The sequence below is a fragment of the Pediculus humanus genome, genomic scaffold (assembly GCF_000006295.1).
Source record: "Pediculus humanus corporis 1103172107401 genomic scaffold, whole genome shotgun sequence".
NCBI classification, from domain to species: Eukaryota; Metazoa; Arthropoda; class Insecta; order Psocodea; family Pediculidae; genus Pediculus; species Pediculus humanus.
The window spans coordinates 207,906-235,637 of record NW_002987026.1 but is presented as its reverse complement, the minus strand read 5'-3'; the positions used below and the strand labels follow the sequence as shown (position 1 = coordinate 235,637).

At 26.0% G+C, this 27,732-nt stretch overlaps 10 protein-coding genes across 10 annotated transcripts in view; 4 read left to right on the top strand and 6 right to left on the bottom strand.

The window, feature by feature from the left end:
- Positions 1-1,646, bottom strand: part of Phum_PHUM051000 (protein disulfide isomerase, putative) — a gene marked incomplete at both ends in the record, with an annotated part of 3,006 nt that extends 1,360 nt beyond the window's left edge. The window contains 4 exons of the mRNA XM_002423295.1: positions 18-592; positions 711-931; positions 1,009-1,443; positions 1,596-1,646. Of these exons, the coding sequence (XP_002423340.1) occupies positions 18-592; positions 711-931; positions 1,009-1,443; positions 1,596-1,646 (1,282 nt within the window). The remainder of the gene's footprint in view (positions 1-17; positions 593-710; positions 932-1,008; positions 1,444-1,595) is intronic.
- An 840-nt stretch (positions 1,647-2,486) lies between these two features.
- On the bottom strand, positions 2,487-3,581 carry Phum_PHUM050990 (ubiquitin-conjugating enzyme E2-17 kDa, putative; the record flags this gene model as incomplete). The annotated part of the gene is made up of 2 exons (XM_002423294.1): positions 2,487-3,243; positions 3,451-3,581. 2 exons carry the CDS (start codon positions 3,579-3,581, stop codon positions 2,487-2,489), a joined length of 888 nt encoding a protein of 295 aa, XP_002423339.1.
- Positions 3,582-3,891: 310 nt separating this feature from the next.
- On the top strand, positions 3,892-4,948 carry Phum_PHUM050980 (dATP pyrophosphohydrolase, putative; the record flags this gene model as incomplete). Its single annotated transcript, XM_002423293.1, has 3 exons — positions 3,892-4,065; positions 4,152-4,356; positions 4,479-4,948. The coding sequence occupies 3 exons, from the start codon at positions 3,892-3,894 to the stop codon at positions 4,946-4,948; spliced, it is 849 nt and encodes a 282-aa protein (XP_002423338.1).
- Positions 4,949-5,426: 478 nt separating this feature from the next.
- Positions 5,427-7,057, bottom strand: Phum_PHUM050970 (NEDD8-activating enzyme E1 catalytic subunit, putative; the record flags this gene model as incomplete). The annotated part of the gene is made up of 4 exons (XM_002423292.1): positions 5,427-5,732; positions 5,834-6,031; positions 6,135-6,344; positions 6,434-7,057. 4 exons carry the CDS (start codon positions 7,055-7,057, stop codon positions 5,427-5,429), a joined length of 1,338 nt encoding a protein of 445 aa, XP_002423337.1.
- Positions 7,058-7,471: 414 nt separating this feature from the next.
- Phum_PHUM050960 (Proliferation-associated protein 2G4, putative) lies at positions 7,472-9,625 on the top strand (the record flags this gene model as incomplete). The annotated part of the gene is made up of 8 exons (XM_002423291.1): positions 7,472-7,556; positions 7,947-8,181; positions 8,262-8,424; positions 8,567-8,788; positions 8,860-9,085; positions 9,173-9,300; positions 9,463-9,535; positions 9,588-9,625. 8 exons carry the CDS (start codon positions 7,472-7,474, stop codon positions 9,623-9,625), a joined length of 1,170 nt encoding a protein of 389 aa, XP_002423336.1.
- A 1,014-nt stretch (positions 9,626-10,639) lies between these two features.
- On the bottom strand, positions 10,640-11,123 carry Phum_PHUM050950 (uncharacterized protein; the record flags this gene model as incomplete). The annotated part of the gene is made up of 2 exons (XM_002423290.1): positions 10,640-11,021; positions 11,107-11,123. The coding sequence occupies 2 exons, from the start codon at positions 11,121-11,123 to the stop codon at positions 10,640-10,642; spliced, it is 399 nt and encodes a 132-aa protein (XP_002423335.1).
- A 288-nt stretch (positions 11,124-11,411) lies between these two features.
- On the top strand, positions 11,412-13,312 carry Phum_PHUM050940 (Ras suppressor protein, putative; the record flags this gene model as incomplete). Its single annotated transcript, XM_002423289.1, has 7 exons — positions 11,412-11,556; positions 11,902-11,952; positions 12,058-12,178; positions 12,546-12,655; positions 12,736-12,791; positions 12,900-13,147; positions 13,228-13,312. The coding sequence occupies 7 exons, from the start codon at positions 11,412-11,414 to the stop codon at positions 13,310-13,312; spliced, it is 816 nt and encodes a 271-aa protein (XP_002423334.1).
- Positions 13,313-14,045: 733 nt separating this feature from the next.
- On the bottom strand, positions 14,046-15,785 carry Phum_PHUM050930 (uncharacterized protein; the record flags this gene model as incomplete). Its single annotated transcript, XM_002423288.1, has 7 exons — positions 14,046-14,178; positions 14,303-14,461; positions 14,543-14,638; positions 14,732-14,976; positions 15,063-15,229; positions 15,307-15,514; positions 15,627-15,785. 7 exons carry the CDS (start codon positions 15,783-15,785, stop codon positions 14,046-14,048), a joined length of 1,167 nt encoding a protein of 388 aa, XP_002423333.1.
- Positions 15,786-18,289: 2,504 nt separating this feature from the next.
- Positions 18,290-20,306, top strand: Phum_PHUM050920 (beta-galactosidase precursor, putative; the record flags this gene model as incomplete). Its single annotated transcript, XM_002423287.1, has 4 exons — positions 18,290-18,443; positions 18,513-18,938; positions 19,023-19,445; positions 19,519-20,306. The coding sequence occupies 4 exons, from the start codon at positions 18,290-18,292 to the stop codon at positions 20,304-20,306; spliced, it is 1,791 nt and encodes a 596-aa protein (XP_002423332.1).
- Positions 20,307-20,866: 560 nt separating this feature from the next.
- Positions 20,867-27,387, bottom strand: Phum_PHUM050910 (150 kDa dynein-associated polypeptide, putative; the record flags this gene model as incomplete). Its single annotated transcript, XM_002423286.1, has 19 exons — positions 20,867-21,097; positions 21,182-21,388; positions 21,469-21,662; positions 21,758-21,919; positions 22,138-22,357; positions 22,432-22,691; positions 22,751-22,988; positions 23,093-23,422; positions 23,503-23,693; positions 23,778-24,081; positions 24,163-24,369; positions 24,460-24,619; positions 24,730-24,920; positions 24,992-25,236; positions 25,318-25,519; positions 25,900-26,040; positions 26,322-26,439; positions 26,833-26,948; positions 27,211-27,387. 19 exons carry the CDS (start codon positions 27,385-27,387, stop codon positions 20,867-20,869), a joined length of 3,894 nt encoding a protein of 1,297 aa, XP_002423331.1.
- Positions 27,388-27,732: the final 345 nt, after the last annotated feature.

Sequence of the window (27,732 nt, the reverse complement as noted above, 5' to 3'; positions counted from 1 at the left end):
ATTTAAGTCAGACTTACAAGGAGCATAAAACATAACAAGAGCGTGTTTTTTCTTTCTCAAAAAAGGTTTGAATTCTTCAAGAGTTAAATGAACAACTTCAGATTCTTCTTCAGCCCAAGCTTTTTCTGGTGGGGGTGGAGGAGGTGGTTTTTTTGGATTTTTCATAAAATCAACTAGTTCCGATTCTTCTCTCAGATTAATGTCAAATTCAAATTCTCCATTTTTAAAATATTTTAATGTTGGATAACCGTTAACATTAAATTGTTTAGCTATTTTAGTTTCTTTAGTTGCATCTAAAGCTGATAGTATTCCTTTGAAATTTTCCTTTTTCAATTTTTCAGCAGCTTTTTCATATTTGGGTTTCAAACGTTTACAATGACCACACCATGGAGCGTAAAACATCACCAAAATGCTTTCCGTTTCTTTAATAACTTCATCAAAAGTATCATCAGTTAAATGTAATACTTCACTTTCGGTATCAGACCATTGTGTTTCTGTTTGTTTTACAGGGGTTGAAGTTGGATTTTTCATAAATGATACAAGACCTTTTTTATTATTCTCGCCTTCGTAATTATACATTTTTACACCATTTCTGAAACGAAAAGTATTAAGAGTCAAAATAAAGATTTAAAATTAATGAAATTAAATTTCGACCAACAAACAAACAACTAAACATTAAACGATTAGAAAAATACTATAAAAATACTTACTCAAAGTAAATTAATGTCGGAAATCCTGTTATGTTATATTTTTTTCGAACCACAACATTTTCAGGTTTGTTCACATCAATAGCAGCTAAGATAGAATGTCCTTTAAGTTCTTCTGCTGCTGCAGCATAGTCTGGTTTAAGTTGCTTGCAAAATCCACACCATGGAGCATAAAACATAATCATAACTGGACCAAGCTCTTTTTTTAAAAATTTATTTAAACTCTAAAGCGTTAGAAACTATATTAAAGTTCAACTGATAATAAAAAAAAATTCATAGATTTGAATTTCTTGTTACTTACCGGAGGATCAGGAATATGAACTATTCCACTAGTGGAAGCATCCTCATCCCATGGTATATCTCCAGTAGGATCTCTCATAAAGTTTAACATTGATAATACTGTATATTTCCTATCATAGTTTTTGTGAAATTCGCCATCTTTGTAATGCTTAATAATAATTGGATCAGGATTAATTTTTAATTTTTTACAAAGTTTTTTTGCATCACCTGAACAATCAGCAAAAACCATACTTCCTTGGCCTTTTATATAATCAGCAGTTTCTTCAAATATTTTAACAACACTTGCATTTTGTTTCGGGGAATTTACAAACATTGTCAAAACATTATTTTTTGTCCTTAATAATTTTTTAAAATCCTTTATATCTACTATGTCACTAATAACATTTTTTTGAGAATTTTTTGCACTTAATTGACATGGAATTTCGGCTAATAAAATCTAAAAAAAAAAAAAAAAAAATTACAAAAAAATTAAATCAATCTTCAATAGTAATAAAATTATTAAAACACCGGTTGTGATACAAAAATGATTGTAAACACAAAATTTACTTTAATTAATATTTTTTAGATAACGTTTTTAACTGAACTTACCACAATAATTTGACATAACGCGTATTTAACAACTTTGTCTATAAATTTCATTTTTTTACTACATAAAAAAAAAGAATTATTATTACATAAATTCCTACCTACAAGCTGTGTGTTTAAACACTTATTGACGTAATGACAGAAAATTGACGGAAACGGATATGGCAAACTTTTTGAAACAAATTTCTTTTTTTTAAATGTATAAATAAAGTGAAAAAATTTAAAATTATTTAAAATATACTCTGAAAAATTTTTTTTTAGCCAATTATTGTTCATTCTATGAAAACATGAAAAATTTTCTACAATTTTTTTTTTTTCAAATTTATTGAAGTTTTCTTACTCAAAGTAAAAAAAAAAAAAAATACAAGGATAGGTTTGTTAAATTTAATTTTAATGCTTTGTCTATTTAAAAATTTATTACCTACATTTTTTTTATTCATTATTGCTTAATTTAATAATAATTAAATGACTTAATATGTTCATTATCTCTTCATAATATTATTATAAATAATTTAATTTATAAACTTTTTTTTTCAATAAACAATACTGATCGGAAACATAAAAAATTTTATATTTTATAATATCTAATACAAATTCAGACATTTAAGTTTAAACATACTTTAACAATATTTACAATTCTTTTTACATATTATTTAAACATATTTGTTAATATCGAATTATAACTTTTTTATAATTTAATAAAATAAAGTGATTACATTCATATTTTAAAATTTATTATGCCAGAGTATTATAAATAACTTTTATAAATAAAATAAATAAGATAATTACAATTCAATAATTGCGAATAAAAAATTTTTTATCTCAGCTTCGATTTATAAGAACGAAAAATTGTACATTTTTACAAATTTTATTAAAACAAATGGTTGAATTTAATTATGATGGTGATATATCTAAATCTAAAGTGCAAGATGATGTTGAAGAAGATGAGGATGATGTAGATTCATTAGAAACAGTGTTTATTTTACAAATAACTTTTTTCTTACATTCTAACAAACGTCTTAATAATGTCTCATATTGGAAAACACCTCTTTTTTCACCGAATGGATCACACATTTTTTGTTTATTTAAATGCATATTCTTTCTAGCGATTCCTTCATAAATATCATAAAGTTCTAGGAATGTTTTTTCCATTATATCTACCAACGATGAAGGTATTGACAAACCAGTGTCATTTTCAATCATTCCACAAACTGCTACCCTTAATGTTTCATGCTGTATAACTTCGTTATACCTCTGACTATCCCCAAAAAATTTTTCTTTTTCATAACCTGGCTCATTATGATAGGGTTTTTCAGACAATAAACTCTGAATGGATATTAAACAAGATGACAAAGTATTGGCTGGACTCCAACCTGGTCCAGGCCAGGTTCCCAATGTGCTTAAACATACTTTTCCATTTTTATATAAATTTGGATTAAACCTTACGGTACCCCCATCCGTTGTCATAAATTTAACCCACGGCGGGGATAATGGGTAACTTCCAGGAAATTTGAGTAAAAAATAAAAAAAACCTCCTTCGTACGGTGTATCAAAGGCTCCGGCAATAAGGGCATGAATGACAGTTATGTCTTTTTCATCAGCAACAACAAATATGTTCGGCGGAGGATCTTCATATAATGATTTTATCTCTCTGCAAGTAAAAATATTACCTTTTATTTAGAAATTACAAAATAACACAACATTAATTCAATTACATTTTTTAAATAATAAAATGAATCACTAAAAATCAAAAAAATAAGGTTGAAGTAGATTTTGAGAAAAATTATTTAAAAATTTAAATTGATTAAATATTATTGAATTATTAATTGAAAAAAATAAAAATAAAAAAGAAAATTACCTTCTAATACGTAATAAACTCTGAGGAGTAGGTTCATTATCCGAATGAGAAAAAGGATCCCAAAGAATATCATTATTAGTTGTAGAATGAATATTACTATGCAATGGTACCTTGCCTGCGGATTCCGCCATTACAACTAATTCCATTTTAGATAATCTTATTGGTTGATATCGACGTGATGATAAAATTTAAAAATACGATTTAAACGTTTTCATCAATATCTATTAAAAAAACAAAAAAAAATATGTAGATAAATAGATGTGTTTATTTTTTTGTTAACTTTATTATTTAAAATATTATCTTATTCAATAAAAACAATTTTATCATTTAGCTTTAAATCGGTCAATTAGTGTCTATTGTAAATCTAATTGCTTCAATATAAAATATTATTAACATATACATATACATATTTTTTTAATAAATTTATTTACTGACTTTAAAATGAGTAGATGTATTGTAGCAATAAAAAAATCAAATACTAATTATGTGGTCCCAATCTTTTCAGATTGTTTACTCGAATATTTCGGTAAAGATAGTATGTCTGCTTCGGTTAACTTTACAATAAGAAATGGAATGATTGAGTTAGAAGAAAATCAAAATGGATACGAATTAAGTGTAAGTATTTAGCTGTTAGCTTCAAAACTGTAATTTAATAATAAATAAAATAATACATAAATTATCATAATATATATTTTTACAAGCATTCTCCTGCTTGTCCCATTAAATTAAGCTCAGAATCAAATCCTTCTATCACTAATAATAATAATAATGAACAAATAAATGAAAAAATAAGTGTGGCTACCTCTGTAGTTATTGAATCATCTGATTCTCATGTTTTACTGACTAAAAGGGCACAACACATGAGAACATCTCCAAATGTATGGGTTACACCTGGAGGGCACATAGGTAATAAATAAATAATTCATTGTTTTATTTATGCTTATTAACTTTTAATTTAATTTATTTCAAAGCAATGATTTAAAGTATTATTATCCAAATAATACAATTTTGAATAATTAATGTTCCAGAAAACAATGAATCAGTTTATAGTGCAGGTATTCGAGAAGTACAAGAAGAAACTGGGCTTGACATAAGCAATGGGAAAATTTCAGTTTTAGGCCTTTGGGAAAATGTTTATCCTCTACTTTTGGGAATTGGATCTCCTAAAAACCATAACTTAGTTGTTTACACTCATGTTCTTTTAGATGAAAACCATAAAGAGTTGACAAACAAAATAAAACCAGATATAAATGAGGTAGATTCATTTTGCTGGCTTCACGGTTCAGTTATATTGCAAATGACAAAAACAAAAAGCATTTTTAAATCATTTGGAAAGCAATATTCTATTAATAATGAAAAAATTGTAGAAAAAAATGTTCAATATGACCAAATGTTTAATGCCTGGCTTTGGACCAGATCGCAACCTTATTCCGGTGTACTTTATTGCTTGAGAAAATGGTTAAAAGAAAAATATAAAGACAGGGTATCGAAATTCTGATGTTTCAAACATAATTTTTCTAATACAAATCAAATATTTTTAATATATCTTATTATTCTGTATCTATTGGACATAAATAACACTGTTTTATAAAACTTTTTGTTGAACATTGTAAAACTTTATAATAAATGTTATTTTAAAAAAACTTTTGAAAATTAAAATTTTTTACAGTTATTAATTCCAGCGTTATTTTTATTATTATTAAATTAAAAATATTATCACATAATTCACAATAGAGTATTGTCCAAACTCGAAAAAAAAAACTTCTTGTCATTTTTTTTTAAGAAACTTACAGTAGAAAGTAAAAAAGTACTGATCTAGATTAAATGATCTCAAAAAAATAAAGTTCTTACTTTTTATAATTAATAGGCTTCATATTATAACAGCTTTAAAATTGTAAAATTTATGTTTTCCAGATTGGATTTACCATCATTTTTAATTAAGTAATTACTTCCCAGAATGGCGAACAAAAATTCGATTAAATCATTTCAATGTCGTTTGATTTAAAATTAAGTCTAAATATTAAAGTTTTTGGAGTAGTTATATCAGCCACCATTATTTCAGATCCTTCTTCAAGACCTAAATCGACTAGAGATTTAGTCAAATTAGATCTTGTTACTTTTTCTATACTTTCTACGAGAGGAAGATAAAGAGTTTTGTTTTTCCCTTTGACAACTGCTGTAATTCCAGGATTTTTCATTTGATAATCAGGTTTATCGCAAAGAATTTTAATTAAATCTTTTAATTTCAATGAGGAATTTTCCAATTTAAGTATTTTAGTAATCTGAAAATAAAAATGTTGTTTTTTAATAATAATAAATTTTATGGCAAATCATTTTTAATTATAAATAGTTAATTTGAAATAGACATAAAAATAGAGTTTACCTGGCTACAACTCAAACAATCTGGTTTTCTTTCAGCTTCATATGTATATGTATAAACTCCACTCACATTGTTAAACATCATATAATTATTCAGAGGTAAGCAGCAATATGTAGCTAATTTAAAAACTTCAGTAACACAAGCAGCAGCTATTACAGCATTTGTCGATGCTACTGCAGGAATAATATTTTTAACAACTCCCTTTTATAAAAAAAAAAAAATTGTTATATTATTAAACTTTTAAAAGTTATTTAAATAAATTAAATTTATAAAATTAATAATAACATTTAGATTAAAAACATACCTGAACCAATCTATAATTAATTCCTTTAATATTAAATTGACTAGCTCTTTCACTTGCTTTTTCATAAATCCAATTAAGATGGTTGGGATCATCACCATCTAATGTTACATTCCAAGGATTTTCTTTAGGCCATTGAATTTCTTTTACATATTCAATACAATGTTCTGGAAGCCTAGGAGTATTTGCTATGGTGCACAATGGATAAGTAATCTAAAAGTTACTCCACAGATATAAGATAAATATAAAATTATTTTATGATAAGTCATAATAATCAATAATAATAATTAAAAAATACATACCTGTGGTGGAAAAAGATCCAATGTACAGTCAATACATGCATTGATTCCTGGTAAAATTACCCTAGCATTTCCTTTAAAGCCTTCTGTACCACCATCTATAAGTGGAATAGTTGAACTCTCATCAAGCTCTCCATTATCATTATACCTTAATAATGATATTAACATTCCGTTGATCCAACGTCTTGCAACAACAGAATCTAATCCACAAACAATAATATGAAATGAAGAATAAAAATTCTCATCAAAATCCTGAATTTTACCAAAATGAGGAATTACTTTACAACCAGGCACTCTTTCATTAATAAATTTAGCTGCTACCTGGGCTTTAGATAGACCAATATCTTTCACCCTAAATAAAAATTGCCTATTCAGATTGGACAATTCAATTATATCCATATCTATGACATGAATGAGTTTAAATCCCATTAAAGCTAAATTTTTTAAAAGTTCACATCCTAAGCCTCCAGCTCCAATAACTAGTATTTTGCAAGTCTCTTGCAAAAAGGCAAGATTATCTGGACTGGGTTCAAATTGTGGATGACAAAAAGGCCCAGATCTATCAAGTATTTTTTGCAAGTGAGACCACCTCCGATTTAAAGGTCCATTGGAAGCAACAGTAGCCATTTGACAATTTTTTAAAAAAAATATAAATACGGCAAAAATTAATTGCTAATTATTTAAACAAATTTTTTTTTTTACAAATCTGAAAAATTATTTAGCATTACAAAAAACACGTAACAAAAACGTTGGCACGAACAATAATATTTTACTCGTTGAAAAAATTTTTTAAAATTAGTTTAATCAATCACTTTAATTATTACTATTTAAGGCAGCACATTAATTGTAATACAAAAATTAAATAAAATAAGAATGCTATTTAAGGGCTTAAAATAGTATTCTGAAAGACTCTATCCAAAAAAAATCTTAAACAGCCCTGAAAAAAAAAAAAAAAAAAAAACATGAATGTGTTCACTTAGAGTTTTTCAGAGTTTTCCCGCAATTCTTTAAACACCATCACGTGACTTAGTGAAACTTAAAATGGCCGACAAAGATGTTGAAGAAAAGACGATTGCTGAAGACTTGGTCGTCACCAAATATAAATTAGCGGGAGAAATTGTAAACAGTAAGTAAGATTAAATAAAAACAAAACTGATCTTTAATAATACCGTCAAAAAATTTTCCAAACTTATGTACTTCAATGTAATATAACTGATATTATGCTACATACAAGCTTTTGATCGGCATTGCCATGTGGGCAAGTTCATTGGCTTGCAATACATTAATTTAGTCGTAGCAATTAAATATATCGGAGAATGTTTGACTTTTAATTAAAACGCAATTACTTAACTTTTAGTACTTTTAAAAGTACTTGATATTTTTACGTTAAAGTGTAGTTATTCAAAGTTTACAAAAAAATCTGTTTGTAAAACAAGGTCAATGATGTGTCTAAAAAGTCTAACAACTGCGTGAATATTTTATGTGGAAAATCAAAATTAACGTTTATTTTTTGCAGGAGTACTTAAACAGGTTATTGATAAATGCCAACCTAACGCATCGGTACGGCAAATATGTGAATCTGGTGACTCACTTATTTTAGAAGAAACTAACAAAGTTTTTAAAAAAGAGAAGGAGCTCAAGAAAGGAATTGCATTTCCCACTTGTATATCAGTTAACAATTGTATTTGTCATTTTTCTCCAATCCCTAATGATCCTGATGTTATATTGCAAGATGGGGATTTAGTTAAAATGTAAGTTTTTTTGAAAAACTATAAAAAAAAAAAAAAAGCTAAAAGATTATTAGTTTTATTAATTAAAATTATGTTTGCAGTGATTTGGGAGCTCACATTGATGGTTTCATTGCTGTTGTTGCTCATTCATTAATCTTAGGTGCTTCAGCTGAAAATAAAGTTGAAGGCAAAAAAGCTGATGTCATAGTTGCAGCACATTATGCATCCCAAGTTGCTCTTAGACTTCTCAAACCTGGAAATGAGGTGAAAATTTTAAAAACTTGTTTTTGTTGTTTTTTTTTTTTTTTTTTTTTTCTAAATAGAAAATACCTTTAAAAATTAGGCATTTTTATTTTTAAATTTGATTTCATATGTATTTGTTTTCAACTTAATAATAATTTTTTAGACATACATGATAACAGATGCTGTTCAAAAAGTCTGCGAGTCTTTTAAATGTAAACCTATAGAGGGAATGCTTAGCCACCAACTTAAACAGTTTACAATTGATGGTGAAAAAACCATTATTCAAAATCCCAATGAAGCTCAAAAAAAAGAGCATGAAAAATATGAATTTCAGACGCATGAAGTTTATGCGATGGATGTTTTAGTTAGTACTGGCGAAGGAATTGTAAGTAATTGACTTTTACCAAAACAATCATGTTTTATTCCTGGTCTCTAATTTTTATTGCATGTCCACAGAGTAGAGAAATGAATTCCAGAACCAGTATATACAAAAAAACAGATGAAGTTTATCAATTAAAACTTAAGGCATCTCGAATGTTCTTTAGTGAAGCTGTTAATAAATATGGTACTATGCCATTTAATATTCGAGGATTCGAAGATGAAAATAAAGCTAGAATGGGTGTTGTCGAATGTCTAAATCATAAGCTTGTAGAACCATTTCAGGTTTTATATGAAAAATCAGGTGAAAATAATAATACTTTACAAAATTTATGTTGATAATTTTTTCTATGTAATTGTATTTTAATTTAAAATAATTATGAGTTTTTAGGTGAATATGTTGCTCACTTCAAATTTACAGTGCTGTTGATGCCGAATGGAACGCATGTTATAACAGGACTGCCAATTGATTTGTCATTTTATAAAACTGAATACCAAATTACTGATCCTGACCTTCAGGTATATTTGTTTTTAACCTAAAATTTTTTTTTTGCTGTCGTGAAACATGTAATTAAAAATTAAAAAAATTTTTTTTATTTAAGGCTCTTTTGAACACTACTGCAAAACCCAAGTCTGCCAAGAAAAAAAAGAAGAAGCCTGAGAAAATTGAAAATGAGCAAGGTGCGCCAGTTAAGGTTGAGGGAAAGGTTTAATCAAAATTGCCAGTATGTCAAAGGCAGGCCGCTATCGCCATGTCATTTCAATTTTTAAAAAAAAATAAATGCCATGTCTATTTTTTCAATGAGTGAAATTTAATGAACCTGTTTTCGGTGAAAACATTTAATACAGATATCTTTTTAAGCAGGTTTTTTTTTTTTTTTTTTTTTTTTATTAGTAATCAATATTAAAGTGAACTTTAAATCAAGTTTTTTAATACTTTTAAAAGTAAATAAAACTTTTAAGGTCTACTTTAAAAAAAAATTTCTTTTATTTTATATTTGTTTAAAAATTTTTAAGTGTAAAATTGATGATTTGAATATCTCTCTCAATATTTGATTCATGATCATTCAATTTTTTTTTTTTTTTTTTGATTTAACAGTATTCTAAAAATATTGGTAAATTTTAAACTATTAACATTGGAAGAGAAAAAAAAAAGGAAAAAAAAAAAAATTAAAAACTGAGATTGGGTTTAATATTTGTTTATTTTAACTTGTATATCATTTATACTAAATTTGGCAAATTACATGTAAAGTTTATTTTAAATTAAAGGTGATGATGACATTCTAACAATATATTTTTACTATTTGAAAAAGAAATATATATATATATATTCCTTAAAACAATCTTTAACTTTTAAAATTAATTAATGAATTATTTTTAATTTAGTTTAAAACTTACCCAAAGTTTGAAATATTAATTTTTTTGTATCAAGTTCAATTTTTACTCACATACTTTGTTTGGAAAGAATAACTGAATTATTGAATAAAATTAACAGGTAGGCATTCACTCTGTTTTGAAAATAAAATTCTAAACTTTTTTTAGGACTGTTATGTCAAAGACGAATTAACGAAAGCTTAAATAAAAATTATATTATATACTTTTTGAAAATTAATAATTGTTCAAGGTACATCCTGGCTAAAAATTTTATGAATTTAGGAAAAGCCCAAATTTACATACCCTACATACTGGATTCTGAAATGATTTTCAAAATAAAATTTGTATATGTACTTAAACTATTAAGTTTTTACTTATTTCGACTATACAAAAGAAAAAACATTTTATTTACACATAAGATGTTTTAATTTTTTTCAAATTAAAAAAAAACTAAAAAAGTTTCATTGACAAAAAATAAGTCTAATTAATTTGCTAAGTTTGTATTCTGATTTTCTTTTTCATTTTTGACATCATTTATAGATTTTAATTCTTCCATTATTTTATTATATGTGTACACGGTTCCTTTTTTAGTAAGGTCCCAAGTTAAATCTGGTAATTCTGCTAAAAAAAGACATGAACTAATTACTCCTTTGTTCCATGTTGTTTTTGCTGTAGATACTAAATCACCCGCTTTGGGTAGTTCAGGAAATTGAAAAGGTATTTGTTCTAAAACAGGTTTGACATAAGGTTTAATGGTAGTTTTTAAGTCTTGATATAACTGACTAGTAATTTCGCTATCTTTCCATACACCCTTATCTATGGTTATATATACGGCAGAAGAAATAATCCCTGCTTTTAATCCAAACCTGTAAACATGGAAAAAATTAAACTAAAACTATCCATAATTATTATTTAATTTAAATTAATCACCAGTCAAATCATTTAATTAACCTAATTAATTTTGACATATTTTTAACACAGAAATCACAGTTATAGATTCCCTGTGAAAAGACTAAGGACTAAATATATTCCTTTTCGGGGCCCTAAAATAGCCCTCGAGCTTATTTGTAAATAAAATTTTAGTAGGTGTTTATTTTAGTACAGTTTCTTTTTTTTAAAATATTTAAAAAGTTATATTATTTAACAGTTAAATAACCGTGTAAAAATATCCGGCTGTTGTATTATAAAACAAAAGATAAATAAGTTAAATAATTTTTAAAATAAAAATTTAAATAGTTTTTATAAATCCTAACAAAATGAATCAAGCTCCAGCATCTTGTGTTCCTGTTCCAAAAATGTCTAAAGCTAGAAAAATCGTTGAAGAAGCTAAAGAAAGTAAAAATCCTGAATTAGATTTAACGGACAAAGCTTTAACTTCTTTTTTAGAATTACCCGGACTATGTAAGTATTTTCATATTAACATCCATGACCATTTAAGGCTGGATCATTTAAGTAGGCGTGGCCTATTTATTAATTATAATTTAATTTAAAATTGAAATTTTCAATTAAGTTTAAATTTTAAAGCATTGATTCTACTACTATTATCCACAAAATTCATTTTTCCTCTTTTAAATTATATATATTACAACGTTACCTTTCATTTTTATCATTATAAAATACATATTTGATTTCGACATACCAATGATCATGAGAAATATATATTCGAAATCTGAAGAAAATTGTGTACTTGTCACATTTTTTTTTTTTAAGACAAAGAAAATGATAATGATAAATTTTTATTTTCAGTTAACATGATAAACATTACAAGATTGACATTGAGTCATAACAAAATAAAAGGTAACTTTTTTTTAAATCAGTTAAATGTAAAGCATTACTTATTATCTCAATTGACTTAAATGTAAATGTTTTACGATAGACTAAATGGTATCAAATTTATTTTAGAGGTTCCACCTGGTTTGGCTAACCTGACAAATTTGGAGATATTAAACCTTTGCAACAATATTATTGAAGAGTTACCAACATCCCTTTCTTCTATGCCAAAACTCAGAATATTAAACTTAGCGTAAGGCTTTAATAATTTTTCCATCACAAACTTATTTATTACTTCAAAAAAAAAAAATAAAAATTCAAATTAATGTTGTATTCTGCTAAAAATAAAATTCAATTGTTTAAAATTTAATTAAATTATGAAATGCAATACTTTGTATGATAAAAAGTATCATTTTTATAAAATTGAAAATTCAATTTGTTACAATAAGATTTGCGAAAAAAAAAAAAAAAAAAAAATTTTATGTTTTAATTCTTAAAATATTTCTCCAAACTTTATAAATCTTAAAGTTCTACTCTAACAATCATGCAAATATATATTTAAATTTTTTTCAAGTTAAATTTAATTAAAGAAAAGTATTATTATTTTTAAGGATTAATAGATTGAGTAAATTACCTAGAGGATTTGGGGCTTTTCCAGTATTGGAAGTTTTAGATTTGACTTACAATAACTTAAAAGAAGATAGTTTTCTGGGAAATTTTTTTATGATGGGTTCGTACCAGTTTCCAGTATGTTAAATTAATCTCTTAAAAACATTTTTCATGGATTTTTTTTTTTAATATATTTCGTAGAAACATTGAGAGCATTATATTTGGGTGATAACGATTTGGAAACGTTTCCACCTCAAGTTCAACAGTTAAAAAATTTACAAATAGTAAGTTTATTTTTTCAATATTATTTTATATAATTGTTAAAATATTTTAATAAATAACTATATGCAATTTTGTGTTTGCAGCTAGTGCTGAGAGAAAATGATTTGATAGAAATTCCAAAAGAAATAGGAGAGTTAACTCGTCTTAGAGAATTGCACATTCAGGGAAATCGTTTGACATTATTACCTCCAGAAATTGGAAATTTGGATTTATTAAGCAATAAATCAGTGTTTAGATTGGAAAATAATCCGTGGGTTACGCCTATAGCCGATCAATTGCAAGTGGGAATCCCTCACGTTTTAGAATACATTAAAACGGAAACCTACAGATAGTAAGATATTAAAAAAAAATAAGAAGCCATTGGAAAAAAAGAACTGTACTCTAACTACTTGAAATTATTTTTTATTTCAGTTTATATAACCGTCAAAGTGCAGCCAAACCACCTCCCCCACCTGTTTATCAAGACAAAAGTAAAAAAATTTCAAGACAACGGTAGACATTTGTAAAAAATTCAAATAACCTCAAGACAATAACAACATGAAATCATGTCGAATAACGAACAAGATTACAATTGATTTTGAAAATAAAAAAAAAAAAAAAGATTTAGAAGCTACAGATCCAATGATATTAAATAATTTTTAAAATGCATGCAATTTGTAACTAATATTATCATTGTAGTTTTTTTTTAATTAATTAATTGTGCCTTTAGTTGTAATGTAATGTGATATATTAATATTAAAAAATTATTTTTTTTTTAATCGATTAAATACTAATCAACCCTAAAATGTCACTCTCTCTCTCTTTTTTTTAATAAAATTATATAATTTTTATATATTAATAAAAAATTAAAATTTAATTTATTTATTTAATAATAATTTTATTAAATGATTAACTTAAAAAAAATTGTAAGAAAATTGTCATTTTTTTTGTTAATATTTATTTATAATGATTTATGTGTTTTAATGTTTTTTTTAAAAAGTAACTTAATGTCGTCAATAAAATAATATTTTTAAATAAACTATTGTTATATTTTTATAAAATCACTGATTATTTTATCCCGTGCAAATTCATAGTAAAAATTCTGATTATAGTAAAGAATTAATTACGGTAATAAAAAAAAATTTGTACGTTTACTTACTACTTATTACTATGTTGTATACTAAAAATACAAGTGGTGATATATGATGAGTTGAAAAACTTCAGTCTCGAAGAATATATTTTTTTTTTTTTCAAAAATTTTCATAATTTTCTTCAGAATCTGAATCATCTGTTAAGAGAATTGGTGGCGTACGTGATTTTGATTCGTATGCCAAAATTTCATCATCTTCCAAATGAGAATTTCCTTCTATAAATTCTGCAAATCTAAAAATATCAAAACAATTAAAAACATTAATATGAATTAATATATATCGATATAAATAAAAACTACTATTAAACATTTAAAAAATTGACAACTGAATCTATCCAAAAGAAATTTTATTATTACCTGAGTGGTTTTTGTAATTTTGACACAGTTTTCCACTGATTACATTTCGGACTTGAGCAATATTTTCTCAGTTCTTCTAAACCTTTTTGTGTTTCTCTGGCTCCCTGCTCATAATATTCTTCTTCAGTCAGATAAGTTTTAGTCGGGGGAAAAAGTTTACTCCTAAAATGAAAAAAATAGTTCAGTTAAGAAAAAAAAAACTGTTCAGTTATGATTTACAATCATTCACTCAGTAATTACCAATGTGAAAATTTAAAATCAACCCATTTTTTTGAAAAGTTATAATAAAGAAGTAAAACTATTTCAGCTATTAACGATGCCTCTCGACATCTGCTACTGTAAAAAACTAAAAGTAAGGCAAATCCCTAAAAAAATTTATCAAGTACAAAAATTATTTTTTTTTTTTTTAACAGTGAATAAAAATTAAACTATAACATAATCAAAATAAAACAATTAACCTGCAACGCCCATTTTATTAAATTTTTGCTTCTCGGATCAGTAACCGGACCAAATCGATAGCATACAATAAAACTTAATAAACCTGTTATGAAAACATATCCCAATGCATATGAATAATAACTTATGAGTATTAATTTAAGGTTTTCCCATAGCAATTGTAATAAATAAACTCCAACAGCCCATCCGCTAATAAAAACAGCATACAATGTGGGTTTCTGAAAAAAAAAAAAAAAAAAATACTTAATTATGTTAAATGAATTCAAATTTTATATTGTTTATAAATTTTTTAAATAATCTTCACCTTTGAAATTAATTTACTCATGAAATAAAAAGCTATTAACACAGAGGATGTAATTCCTAATGTTATTCCACAAATATAATAAAATATAGGATTCGAACTTAAACTTGGTGCTGTCAAAAATAAAAATATGCCTAATCCAAAATAAACCAATCTCCAAAAATCGATACCTGATAATAATAAAAAATTTTTATCAGTAATAAATAAAAAAATAAATAACAAACCATTATATGCATTAATTACATACGAATAACATTTATTTCTACCACATGGTCATAAATTGTATCAATTCCTATACAATTTAAATTAAAAGGATCCACATCAATTTTTTGAGATTTCCAAGAAAATAATTTATTAGTCCATGAACTTTTTTCATGTTCATATAAGTCTTTTACCTCCTTTGGTGATGAACCTTTGTAAAGATCATATTCATTTGAGTTTAAACTAACTGTGATCTGGAAATAATAAAAATTACCCTTTGATACTTTACTGTAACATTAAAAAAAGTTTTTTTTATAAACGATTAACAAAATTAAAGGAGATAAATAATGACCTTGAAAAACTTACATAAGTTGTTTGCCACATATGTATTAAATGCTTGTCCATACCTCTGTAGCAATACATACATAAATTTTTTTGACTTTCTAATGAAACATTAACTGGTCTTCCTGGCACTAAGTATTTAATTTCTGAAATAATTTTTACCAAAATTATAAATTTTTGCATCTGTTATGTATGTTAATTAATAACATTTTTAATTCTAAAAATTATTTCTTTCATCTCATTTCATTCATTTTTTTTTTTTTTTTTAAGAAGATTATATTTTACAAAACTAAGGTTATAAAAAAATTTAATAGTAACGATTCATTATTAATAACTAATGGTTAAAATGTTACAGCATTTAAAAGTCCTTCTTACCTCGTTCATATTTTCCGAAAGCGTGATTATTCGATACAATTATAAATCCTACAAATATCAATAATTTGAAATCCATTTTAACTATAAATAATTTTTTAAATTTAAATTCAATTAAACGCCTAAAAGTTAAAAAATATTAAGAAAAAAGCATTTTAAAAAAATGATTGTTTATCTACCATAAAAGTGCATTTAAAGCGCGGAGCATTGTCTGCAGACACGACAAAAAAACTTTTTTATTCATAAACGGTCTTTTACATATAATTTTTTTTTTTTTTTTTTTTTTTGGTAAAAAATTAAATTTTTTGTTTGGTGTATTACAAAATAAAGATTTTAAAATTTTTTTGCTACTTGGAAAAATAACAAACTCATTATCGTTTTAAAAATATTACCTTCGTAGTAAGTAATATTTACACTTATTTTAATGTATATCATTTCCCATGAAATACTTTCTAGTATTTCGATCACATAATTTGATCAAATAATTTAATAAATGAGTTATTGATTTATGATTCAATAATATCATTTCAACTCAAATAATGTACTTAATGTATATTACAATTAATGTGGAAAACAAAAAGCATTATTAAGTTACAAAAAAAAAAAAATACAGTATGAATAATAACATTATTAAAAAATTAAACTCTTTCATATTAATTATAAATAAAAAAGTAGGCTTCTTTTTTTTTTTTTTTTCTTTTTTTTTTTGTTAAATTTTTATTATGCTGTGAATATGTTTTGATGTAAAAATGTCTGTGGTTTATTTTAATATTAACAAAACAATATCGGTCGGTATATATATATAAATGAACGATATTAAAAATTATTGTATTTTTATATGTAGTTTAGATGCATTTTACTCAATACCTATTTCAAATCATTTAGTTTTTAATAATTAAAATCAATTTATCACAAAAATAAATTAACATTTATTCATTTGTTTAAGTTTTAATCTAAAGTTAATGGCACCAAAAAAAAAAAAAAAATTTCTAAATCCTGTAATTAACACATAAAGAAATTTAAAACTTTACAATGTTATATAACAACACAACAACAGAAAAAAAAAATTTTAAAGTGAAATGATTATTATAAAAAACAAATTTAATTTTTGAAAATAAATTTTAAAAAAAAATTTTTTATAATAATAATAATAATAATTAACCGCTTTTGTTTTTCTCTCTCTTTATTATAAGATTGTAAATGACCGATGATTTTTTTATTTTATTTACGTCACGATGTCGTGGTTGTAAAATTTAAACTCTAATTATAAACACGATCTAAAAAACTTGAATTTTTATTGTAGTTTCACGGAAACTCAACAACTAACGGTTTCGAATATCCAACTTCTTCACCACACTCGAACAAAATGAAGGAATTTAACAGTTATCATTTATTTTTCCTTATTATTATTTATTGTTCCACATTAATGGAAAATTCTAAATCTGGTAAGTTTAATTATTATTATTATTATTATAAAAATAATTAATTACTTTTTCTTAAATATATATATTTAAAATTTAAAAATTTTAATTTGCTGAAAATGTGTGCTTTTTTTTTTGGAGTCAGTAACGATTCGAATGATTCAAAAAAAAAAAAAAAAAAAAAAAAAAAATTGTTTTTATTATTATACTTAAAAGTTGTTTATTATTATTTATATAAATAATAATAATAATAATCAGTAAATTAAATTATTTAATTTTATCATCATCATCACTATTATTATTATAATTTGTAAAATAAATAAAAAATAATAATATATGATATGATATGATATGGTAATATGACCTGTAACATGTATAAAATTTCTATTGTAGATTTTTACATTAAATTTAATAAATTTTATTTATTTATTTATTTATTTATTATATTATTTTAATAATAAGTATTAGCAAAAAATTAAAATATCTACAAAAATACCCAAAAAAATAATTTTTAATTTTTTTTTTTTTTTTTTTTAGAATGAATTTTTCATTATTATTATTATTTGTTTAAAAATTTAACTGGATCAAAATAATAAAAATAAAATTTTTTTTAACGTGGGCCAAAAATTGAAAATCGTAATAAAAAAATCATCATCATCATCATCATCATTTATCAATTACTTTATTAAAATTTTTTATTTTATTTATTGATGATAATATCTTATGTAAATTATTATTTTTCTTTGTTTTTATGTATAGATAAGATAACGTGATTTTTTGTTAACTAATCATTTGCGATTAGTTTAAAGTGCTCTTAAAAATTTGAAATAAATAAATAATTATAAAATTTCAGAACGAACTTTTGAAATTAACCACGATGAAAATTCATTTTACATGGATGGAAAACCTTTTCAATATGTATCAGGTTCTGCACATTATTTTAGAATGCCAAATCAATATTGGAGAGATAGGTTGAGAAAAATCAAAGCAGCAGGTTTAAATGCTGTTTCAACCTATGTGGAATGGAGTCAACACGAAAGGGTTCCAGGTATTTTTAAAAATAAAATCATATTAAATTTATATGTAAAAATAATAATAATACTCAATCATTTTTCAGGTGTTTATGATTTTGAGGGTGATTTGGATGTTAAAAGGTTTGTTGAAATGGCACAAGAAGAAGGTCTCTTCGTTATTCTAAGGCCAGGACCTTATATTTGCGCCGAAAGAGATATGGGAGGTTTACCATATTGGTTAATGACAAAACATCCCGATATACAATTACGATCGAGTGATTTTTTCTACACTTACTACGTACAAAGATGGATGGATAAATTACTTGGAAAATTTACCGATTTGTGGTACGGTAAAGGAGGTCCAATTATTTTAGTACAGGTTGAAAACGAATATGGAAGTTATCACAGTTGCGATTACAATCATACTTATTGGTTAAGAAATTTATTTGAAAAACATGTTGATTATAATGCCGTCCTTTTCACAACGGACGGTGCTTCTAGAAATTTTTTAAAATGCGGTAAAATTCCAGGTGAATTGAAAAACGTTAATATTAATTTAATTTAATTCGAAAATTTCGATAATTAATTAAAATATACCTTTGTTATACATTTAGGAGTGTATGCCACGGTGGATTTCGGTCCTAATTCAAACGTTAGTAAAATGTTTGAAGCGCAAAGAGAATTTGAACCCTCGGGACCCTTGGTAAATTCCGAATATTATCCAGGATGGTTGACTCATTGGGGTGAAAAAAAACATGCGAGACAGGATACGAAAGACGTCGTTAAAACTTTGAGGGAAATGTTAAACGAAAAAGCAAATGTTAATTTTTACATGTTTTACGGTGGGAGTAATTTTGGTTTCACCGCTGGAGCCAATCAATTCGGATCGATTTATCAATCGGATATAACGAGTTACGATTATGATGCTCCGATAAGCGAAGCTGGAGATTTAACGGATAAATATTATGCGATAAAAAACGTTTTGGAAGAATATTTTAATTTAACATCAAATATAACAGTAGAAACTCATGATAAAGGTTAATTAATATTAATTATAAATATGGCGAAATAATTTTTATTAAATAATTTTTTTTTTTTTTTTTATTTTAGGTGATTATGGAGAAATAACGTTGAAAAAAACGGCAACAATGTTCGCACGTAAAATAAGAGAAAAAATGGGTAAATTTCACGTTGAACATAGACCGTTATCGTTTGAAGCTTTGGAACAAAATTTCGGTTATGTTTTATACGAAACGACCATACCTTCCAGTTTTGTTAAAGGACAAAATTCTAAATTGGAAATAAAAAAAATTCGTGATTTGGCACACGTTTATTTAAACGGAGAATTTGTGGGTGGTATGAGTAGGGAAGAACGTAAAACAAAATTAAATTTAACCGTCGAAAATGGTAATTTGGGAATTTTGGTAGAAAATTTAGGAAGAATTAATTTCGGATCGAATATAAACGATCAAAAAGGTATACTATCCAAAGTGACGTTAGATGATACCGCATTATTTTTTTGGAACATGACAGGATACGAATTAAATGATGTAAAAACGATTGAAAAATGTTTCGAAGAAAACGACGACGATTGCATGAATGACGAAGGTTTTGTTTTTTACGCACAAAAATTTAAACTACCAAAAGAATCGTATGAAAATGATGAAAAATTACTCGATTCTTATTTAGACGTGTCTCATTTAACAAAAGGTTTAGTTTTTATAAATGATTTTAATTTAGGTAGATATTGGTCTACGAGAGGTCCACAATATACTATTTACGTCCCTGGTGTTTATTTAAAACCCTATCCTCAAGAAAATTTTATTGTTATTTTAGATGAAGAAATCGTTACTGATAATATAAAAGTTAATTTTACCATAAATCCGATATTCAGTTAAATATTTCAATAATAATAATAATAATTATCCTTATTTACGTATTCGCACCTCAAATATATATATATATATTAAAAATGTTTTTTTTATTATCACAAAATTAAAGCACGATTATTATAATTAAAAATTAAATAATAAATAAATAAATAATGTAATATTATTATTAACAATAAATGATTAATTATACCTGGCAAAGGTTTTTTAATATTTTTTTTTTTTGTAAAACCCAACAAATGAAATTAATTATTAACTTTTACCTCTCCCTCCCTTCCTCCCCCCTAAAAAAAAAAAAGCGCAAATATTTTTTTATTTAAATATTCTATTATTATTATTATTAATACTTTTAAAATTAAATTAATAAAAAACATTTTTTGGCATGATTTTCCTTGTTAATGTAAAGCTTTTTAAAAAAAAAGAAAAAATAATCTTAATATGGTAAATAAATAATACGACGACGTATTATTTTAACGATAAGCGAAATTCGATATTTAAATAAAATTTTTAATGATTTTTAAGCGTTTTTTCCGCCCCACCCCACTCCCGCCCCCCAACCCATTCCTCACTTATATGACAACCGTTGAAATTTTTTCTTGTATCGCTCGAAGTGAATTCAAATTGACAATGAGGGGAACATTTTTAAATTCATCGTTACGAGATGGAAGACTCAGTTCTCCTATCGTTAAAGGTTTTGTTTCCTTTAATGCGTTTTTAACTTCCGGCGTCGGGAAAACCGTCAGAGATGTTTCGATGTAACCTCCTTTTATTATTTTAAGTATTTGCTTATTAACTCTCACCTTAAAAGTAAATAAAAAAAAGTTATTTTCAGCTACAAGTTGCTCAGTTATGATATGAGATAATAATAATATTCAAATAATCACCGAAAAATTTTCTATTTTATTTTGAATTTCCCTTTTACGATTAAATTGTTTTGAAAAAAATGTTTTCGCATCCATCGTGTCCCCAGGTTTTAAACTCGTGAAATCCGGAATGTCGAAAATTAAATTATCGAGAACTTGTTTTTGTAAATCTTGTCCTTCTTTCCACAATTCATTAAGTACTTTTTTTGAATTTTTATCCATGGAATTCTATAATTGCCAACAAAATAAAAAATTACCAAAAAATTACCAAAATCATAATTTTATAAATAAAAATTTAAATAGTTAACCTCGGACGATGAAACCGGTGATAAATTAATTATATTTTTTCTCGCCGTTTCATTTTGTAATTTAAAATATTCCATGTTCATGTGTTTCAATGACATTTTTAATTGATCTATTTGATTTTGTAAATTTTCTCCTTCGTTTACGGTCCAAGAGATTTTTTTCGGGCTGGTCGATTGATTGCTCGCGGTAGACGTTTCTGCAAAAAAAAAAAGTCATAAAAATATTATATTTATTTACCTTATGAAAATCGAATTCTTCCTCCGGAAATGTTTTTTTTTTGTTAATTTTCACCTATTTTCACGGGAGCATCCCCGCCGACTTTTTTCGTTTGCATTTTTAACTTTTCCCTAAGTTTATCACGTTCTTTTTCCAATTCTTCAATGTCCGACGACAAGTGATCCATTGCAACTTCGAATTCCTTTTCTTTTTTCATCGCTTGTTTTTTCACTTCTTCTAATTCGGCCTTTAAAAAAAATTTAATTAATCTATAAACTTTAATAATCCTTTTAACTTTTTTTCGTTAAAATCTCAGAGAAACGTATAACGCATCAAGTCCCTCCCCTGGCCGGTAGGAGAGAAAACGTGAGACTCGGGCGAAGCCACTCCCCAACTGAAACTCCACCGCCCACTTTCCCGGAGGGGGAGGAGCGATCGAGTGAGTTTAACCGAACCTCCGGCCCCTTTTTTAAATTCTTTTCTTTTAAATGATTGATTAAAAATTACCCTTAATTTAACAGATTCGCTATCCCGGTCTTTATTTATATTCGATAATTTCTTTTCAACTAAATCTTTTCTAATGCACATTTCGCTCAACTCTTCCTGTTTAGTTTTTAACGCCATTTTTAATTCTCTAATATCCATTTCTTTACTCTCCAACTTCTTCGATAAAATCTATAATTGAAAAAAAAATTCATTTAATGGCATTTTTCACGGGACGTAATAATTACTACATAAAAATATCTTACTTTAATTTCATCCAGTTCTTTTTTAACCGCCGTGGCTCTCGTTACGATGGGTTTTTCCGAAGCGTTAGAACCAGATGAGCTAATGAGATCATAATCCGTTTGTTCAACTAGATCGTTAAACCCTGCTACAATTTTTACAATATCGCTAATTTTTTTTTTTGCCAACTCGACTCCGGTCAATTCATCAGACTCGAGATTTTTTTCTATAGACGATTGAAATATTTCTTCCAATTTTGTATTATTGATTCCCGATGCCGATTCTGAAAAAATTTTCGTTAATTTTTTTTTTTTATTCGGATGAACAAAATTTTAGTCTTACCTCCTTGAAGTAAAATGTACTGTCTGGATGCTTTTGACATGTCGTAAACGGCCTTTACAAGTCTCGTCGCGCCTTGAGTTGTGCTTATTAATTTTAATAAACTGTTGTTGGGTATATTGAGATTAGATTCGTTACTCGGTATTTTCCTCCTGATGTTTTTTAATTGTGCTAAACAATGTTCCACGCTCGCAGCAATAAATTGAACGATTAGAATAACTTCTCCGCTTGGCTCATTATCCTAAAACATAATCGTCTTAGGGGTTAAATAATAATAAAGGGGTTTAATAATAATTATTATTATAAAATGAGTAGTTTATTAAATAAAAAAAAAACGAATTTTACCGAGTACATGGCTTGAATTGATAAACAATCCGTTAATAATGATTCGCAAGCCGCACTCAAAGCTGAAGCGGAATCTTTAACGCAATGAGATTGATGAATTTTATCATTTTCATTTGCGAAAACTATTCCTTTCATTGCATCGAAATATAAAATAAATTTTTCCAAAGGCTCCGTCAATACGTTTTCATCCAATTGATCTTTTTTCACGGATTCAATGTACGAATCTATTATTTTTTCCTGCACGAGCATTTCCATAAATTTTCCCGCCGCTTTACTCAACGTTTCGATTGTGCACGTGTCGAGACCGTGAATAAACTGATGAAATACCAACTGGACAAAAAAAATTCACATTGACTTTATTTTTTTTTTTTTTTTTAAATTTAAAATTTCCTTAATAAGTTTATGATTACCTGACACCTGTGAAGAAAATAACTTAAACGACATCTACAAGCATATTGAACAACTTTATCTTCTTTTATTACCGAATCTTTATGAATATTTTCTACTTTTTGAAATTTACAATTTATTTGATTTAAAATTATCTCGCATTTACACAACATTCGTGGAAACAAAAGTATTAATAGTATAGCGTCATGATCTCCTGAAATTTTTTTTTTCGAATTAAAAAGCAATCCTGGAATTATAATTTTTTTTTTTTTTTGAATTTGTAAATAAATAGCAGTACCTCCTCGGCCTAAAAAGCTATCCGGCATAAATGCCGTTAGATATTGCACGTGTTTATCTTTTTGATTGAGTTCTATTTGTCTTAATTCCAAGTCCACGGCTCTTTTGTGTGCCTTAGTTTCGGTAAAAACTTTTTGAAAGTCTAACATTTCTGGAATACCGACGGGTTTCTTCGCCTCTTCGTCTAATTTTCCCTGTAAATCTTGAAGCTGTTCTTGAAGTTTAGCGACCAATTCTCGAAACTTTTGAATTGTGTGTTGACAATCGTTTAAGTTTTCCAACGCGGCATCTTTTTCTCGTTGAGTCTGTATTAGGGGAAAAAAAATTTAAAACAATATGAAAATATATAAATTTGAGAGGAAATTTTTCAAAAAAAAAATTATTACCTCTCGAACTGAATTCAAAGCCATATCTAATTCTTCTCTCAGTTCTAAATCGATTTCTTTTTGTGCTTCCAATAACTGATCATTTGCATCTTTTAAAGCTTCCAAATCTGAGATCTCTTCTTGAAGTTCTGATACTTTTTCCTGCAGGGTCATTTTATCGTTTCCAAGCGTTTCGACGAGTTCTTCCGCTCCCAAAGCTGCATCAACCTAAAAATAGTTTTAAGTTGGGTAACGAAACCTTAATAAGGAAGAAATTTGAAAAGTTTAATTGAAAAATAGGAGTGTCATCTTTCTTACCTGCTCTTGTAAATCTGCAATTTGTTCTTCTAAAGTTTCAACTAAAGAACTCAGCTTTTCTTTTGTCCTACTTAATTCTGCAACTTCAGATTTTTTCTGATCCAAGTCTTTTTGTAATTTTTGGTACTCGTGCTTGTCGTGAGCGACCAGGTCTCGCATTCTGAAAAATGAAAGTAATTTTATTACTGTTACCGAATAAAAATATAAATTAAAAAATTTTTTGTTTACTAAATTATTTTTACTTATGTTCCAACTATGTAAGAAACTCACTTGACAAGTGTTTCTCTTAATCTTGCATTTTGTTGTTCTAATTGCTTGAATTCATAAGGAGTTCTTTCTTTCAAACCATTTTCATCGGTACCTCCTCCTCCCTCAAGTTCTGCTTTAAGTGTTTCATAATCTAAGGTAACTTCTTCTAGCTTGTCACGAACCTCTTGTAATTCTAATTGCAAGCTTTCAACCTAAAAAATAAATTTTATGAATTCTGTGTCCACAATAATGCGTATTGTTTGAAAAAATAAAATAAAGACACCTTTTCTTCTGCCATTTCTTTGTCTAAAGTTGCCATTTCGACTGTTTCTGCCAAATCCGACATTTCTTCTGCATGTAAATTTTTGGCTTCAATTGCATCCCTTGCTTCTTTTTTTGCCATTTGTAATTCTCGTTGTAAAGCAGCCTGAGATTCCATTATTTTGGATTTAAATTCTATCATCTGTTCCAGTTGAATTCTTATTTTATCAAAATCTTTTAATTTTTCCTTATCTTGAACTCTTTTAACTGTTAAAACAAAATGAATTTTTAAGAAGAATTTATATTTTAAAAATGTAAAAAAATCAGTAAATTTTTAATACATTATACCTTTTAAAGTTTCATATTTTTCAGTTACATCTTTTAATTGTTCTTTTAACGTTTCCACTTGCTGTTGAAGAAAATTGATATTTGCCGCACCGCTTAGATTAGTATTAGGTTGAGGTGCATTTCCTAATGGGCCAGGTTGACCTGGAGAGAGCATAACCGAACCAGGAGTAAATTTAGGCTTTAAAGTTTCCACAAAACCAGTCTAAAACGCAAACATGTTTTAGCAGTTAACATTTTTTTGAATCCAAATTTAATTTTTAAAGTTTTAGATGAAAATTAATGGAAGAGCTAGAAAAATTAATTTAATAGCATTTGCCTTCCTAAAAAATTAATTAATTAATTAATTTAAATATGCCAAAAAAATACATCATGCCCCAAAACCATTTAAGTTACAAAGTTTATTTATCATTATACAGCAAGTTGAGTTTTATGGATAATAAAAAATATAAATGAAAATTGTTATGAAAAGTTAATTATTTCACCACATGTATAAAAGAAAGGATCTTTAAAAGAAATTTAAAAAATTAAATTTACTGCACAGTTATGAGAAAAATAATTTTATAAAATAAACTTTGCAGTTACTTGTTCGTTGGCATCACTGACATCATCTTTAGATTGATTCAGAGATCTTTTAGCAGTAGTTTGTTTTTGAGCTGTGGAAACTTTTGGTGTTTTACTTGCTGAAGAAGGAATATGCTTGGGCAGTTTGGAAGTAGGGGTTCTCTGAAAAAAGAGGTGTTCCATCTTCAATTTAATTACCTTTTATTTTCAATTAACTTTGACTGTGTAAATACTACGATTCAGTTTCTTCAATTTCGTATATATTCTTCTTAATCAATTTAATTTTCTTTATAAATATAAATTAAGTTTGTAATCGACTACAATTGCACAAAAAATAAAATTCTTAAAAAGCAACAAATGTAATTTTTAAAACATCAGCCAATTTTACAAACAATAAATAAAAAAAACTTTACATGCACATAAATACATTGATAAAATTTTACCTCGACAAATGAAGAAGTTTTTTTAGAAGATGCACTTTGTGAAGCAAGGGAATGAGTTGAAGCAGTTAAATCTTCTCTACTTGGAGAGCTAGTTACACTAGACAATGATAATCTAGAACTGCAAATAATACAATGAGTTAAATTTTAAAACAGGTAATAATTACTTTTTTACAAAATTACATTAAAAACTTTTTTTGTAACTAACGATAAATTTACCTTGATTTTTCAGGTTTTATAATTGTTTGGGGTTGTTTCCTATTTAAGCAGCATTAACATAAATACAATTTTTGATTTTTTTAAAAATTGAAAAAAAATTTTCAAGTTTATAATACATTAAATTTATTCTAGTTCAAAATAAAAAGTTAATTGTGACTTAAAACGAATAAAATTTTATCTCTAATGTATTAAAAAATATTCAAATTACTTTCGAGTATCTCAAAAAAAAAAAATTTGGAAATATTTTCAATGAAAATTTACCTTTTCCAAAAAAAATGAGTAAGATAATTTTTACCTGCTTAATTTTGTTGTTTTCGATTTTGATGATGCTTCTTCTGTTAAGTCCAAAACTGGACTGTCATTTTCATCTAGAACAATTAATTGATTTTGCCTGACAAACATACCATGATTCTCTTGACACTAAAATTGTTATTAAAAAAAACTTGTATTAATTTTATTACTTGACATTTTTATTATTTATGATAATAATAATAATAATAAATTTTAGTTTAAAAAAAGACAAATAAACTTTTTAAAATTTACATTTACAGAGGTAAAAAAAAAATATTGTGGTTTACATTTATCACCAAGTATTAGTACAATTACATTAATTTCAAAATAATTTAGGTACAATGAATTGTCTAGTATAATAATTATTACTAAATTATGATACCTTGAAATATTGTCTGTCTTTAACTGTTCCATTATTTTTCCCTTTTGGTTCATCTAAGCATATTCCAACCCACTTCCCTTGTGCAAAAGCTGTAGTTCCAATATATTCAACCGTTCCTTTAACAGATTTTGCGGGTACGTTTACCCTACATCCTACTTTTAATACAGAATCACTCATTTTTTACTGTAAACATTAAAGTAATGAATTATTATATTTTATAACGTATTATGGAAAATTAAAACTAACAACCATTACTAAAAAATTATTACTTGTACGTGTCATTAGAATTAATAATAGTTCAGTAAGGTAAGTACAGTTACAAATTATTTATTAAATAAACATTTTAAAATATTTTAATATTATTAACACTAATTTTTCAAAATTCTTTTGAAAAAATAATAATATAACTGTCTAAAAATATTTTTTAAAAGTCTTTTTATAAAGAACCGTTTTCAAAACGTCAAAAAAAATAACTCTATGGCTAAGTTACTGCTTAGTTAATATATGAAATTTTATGTATGT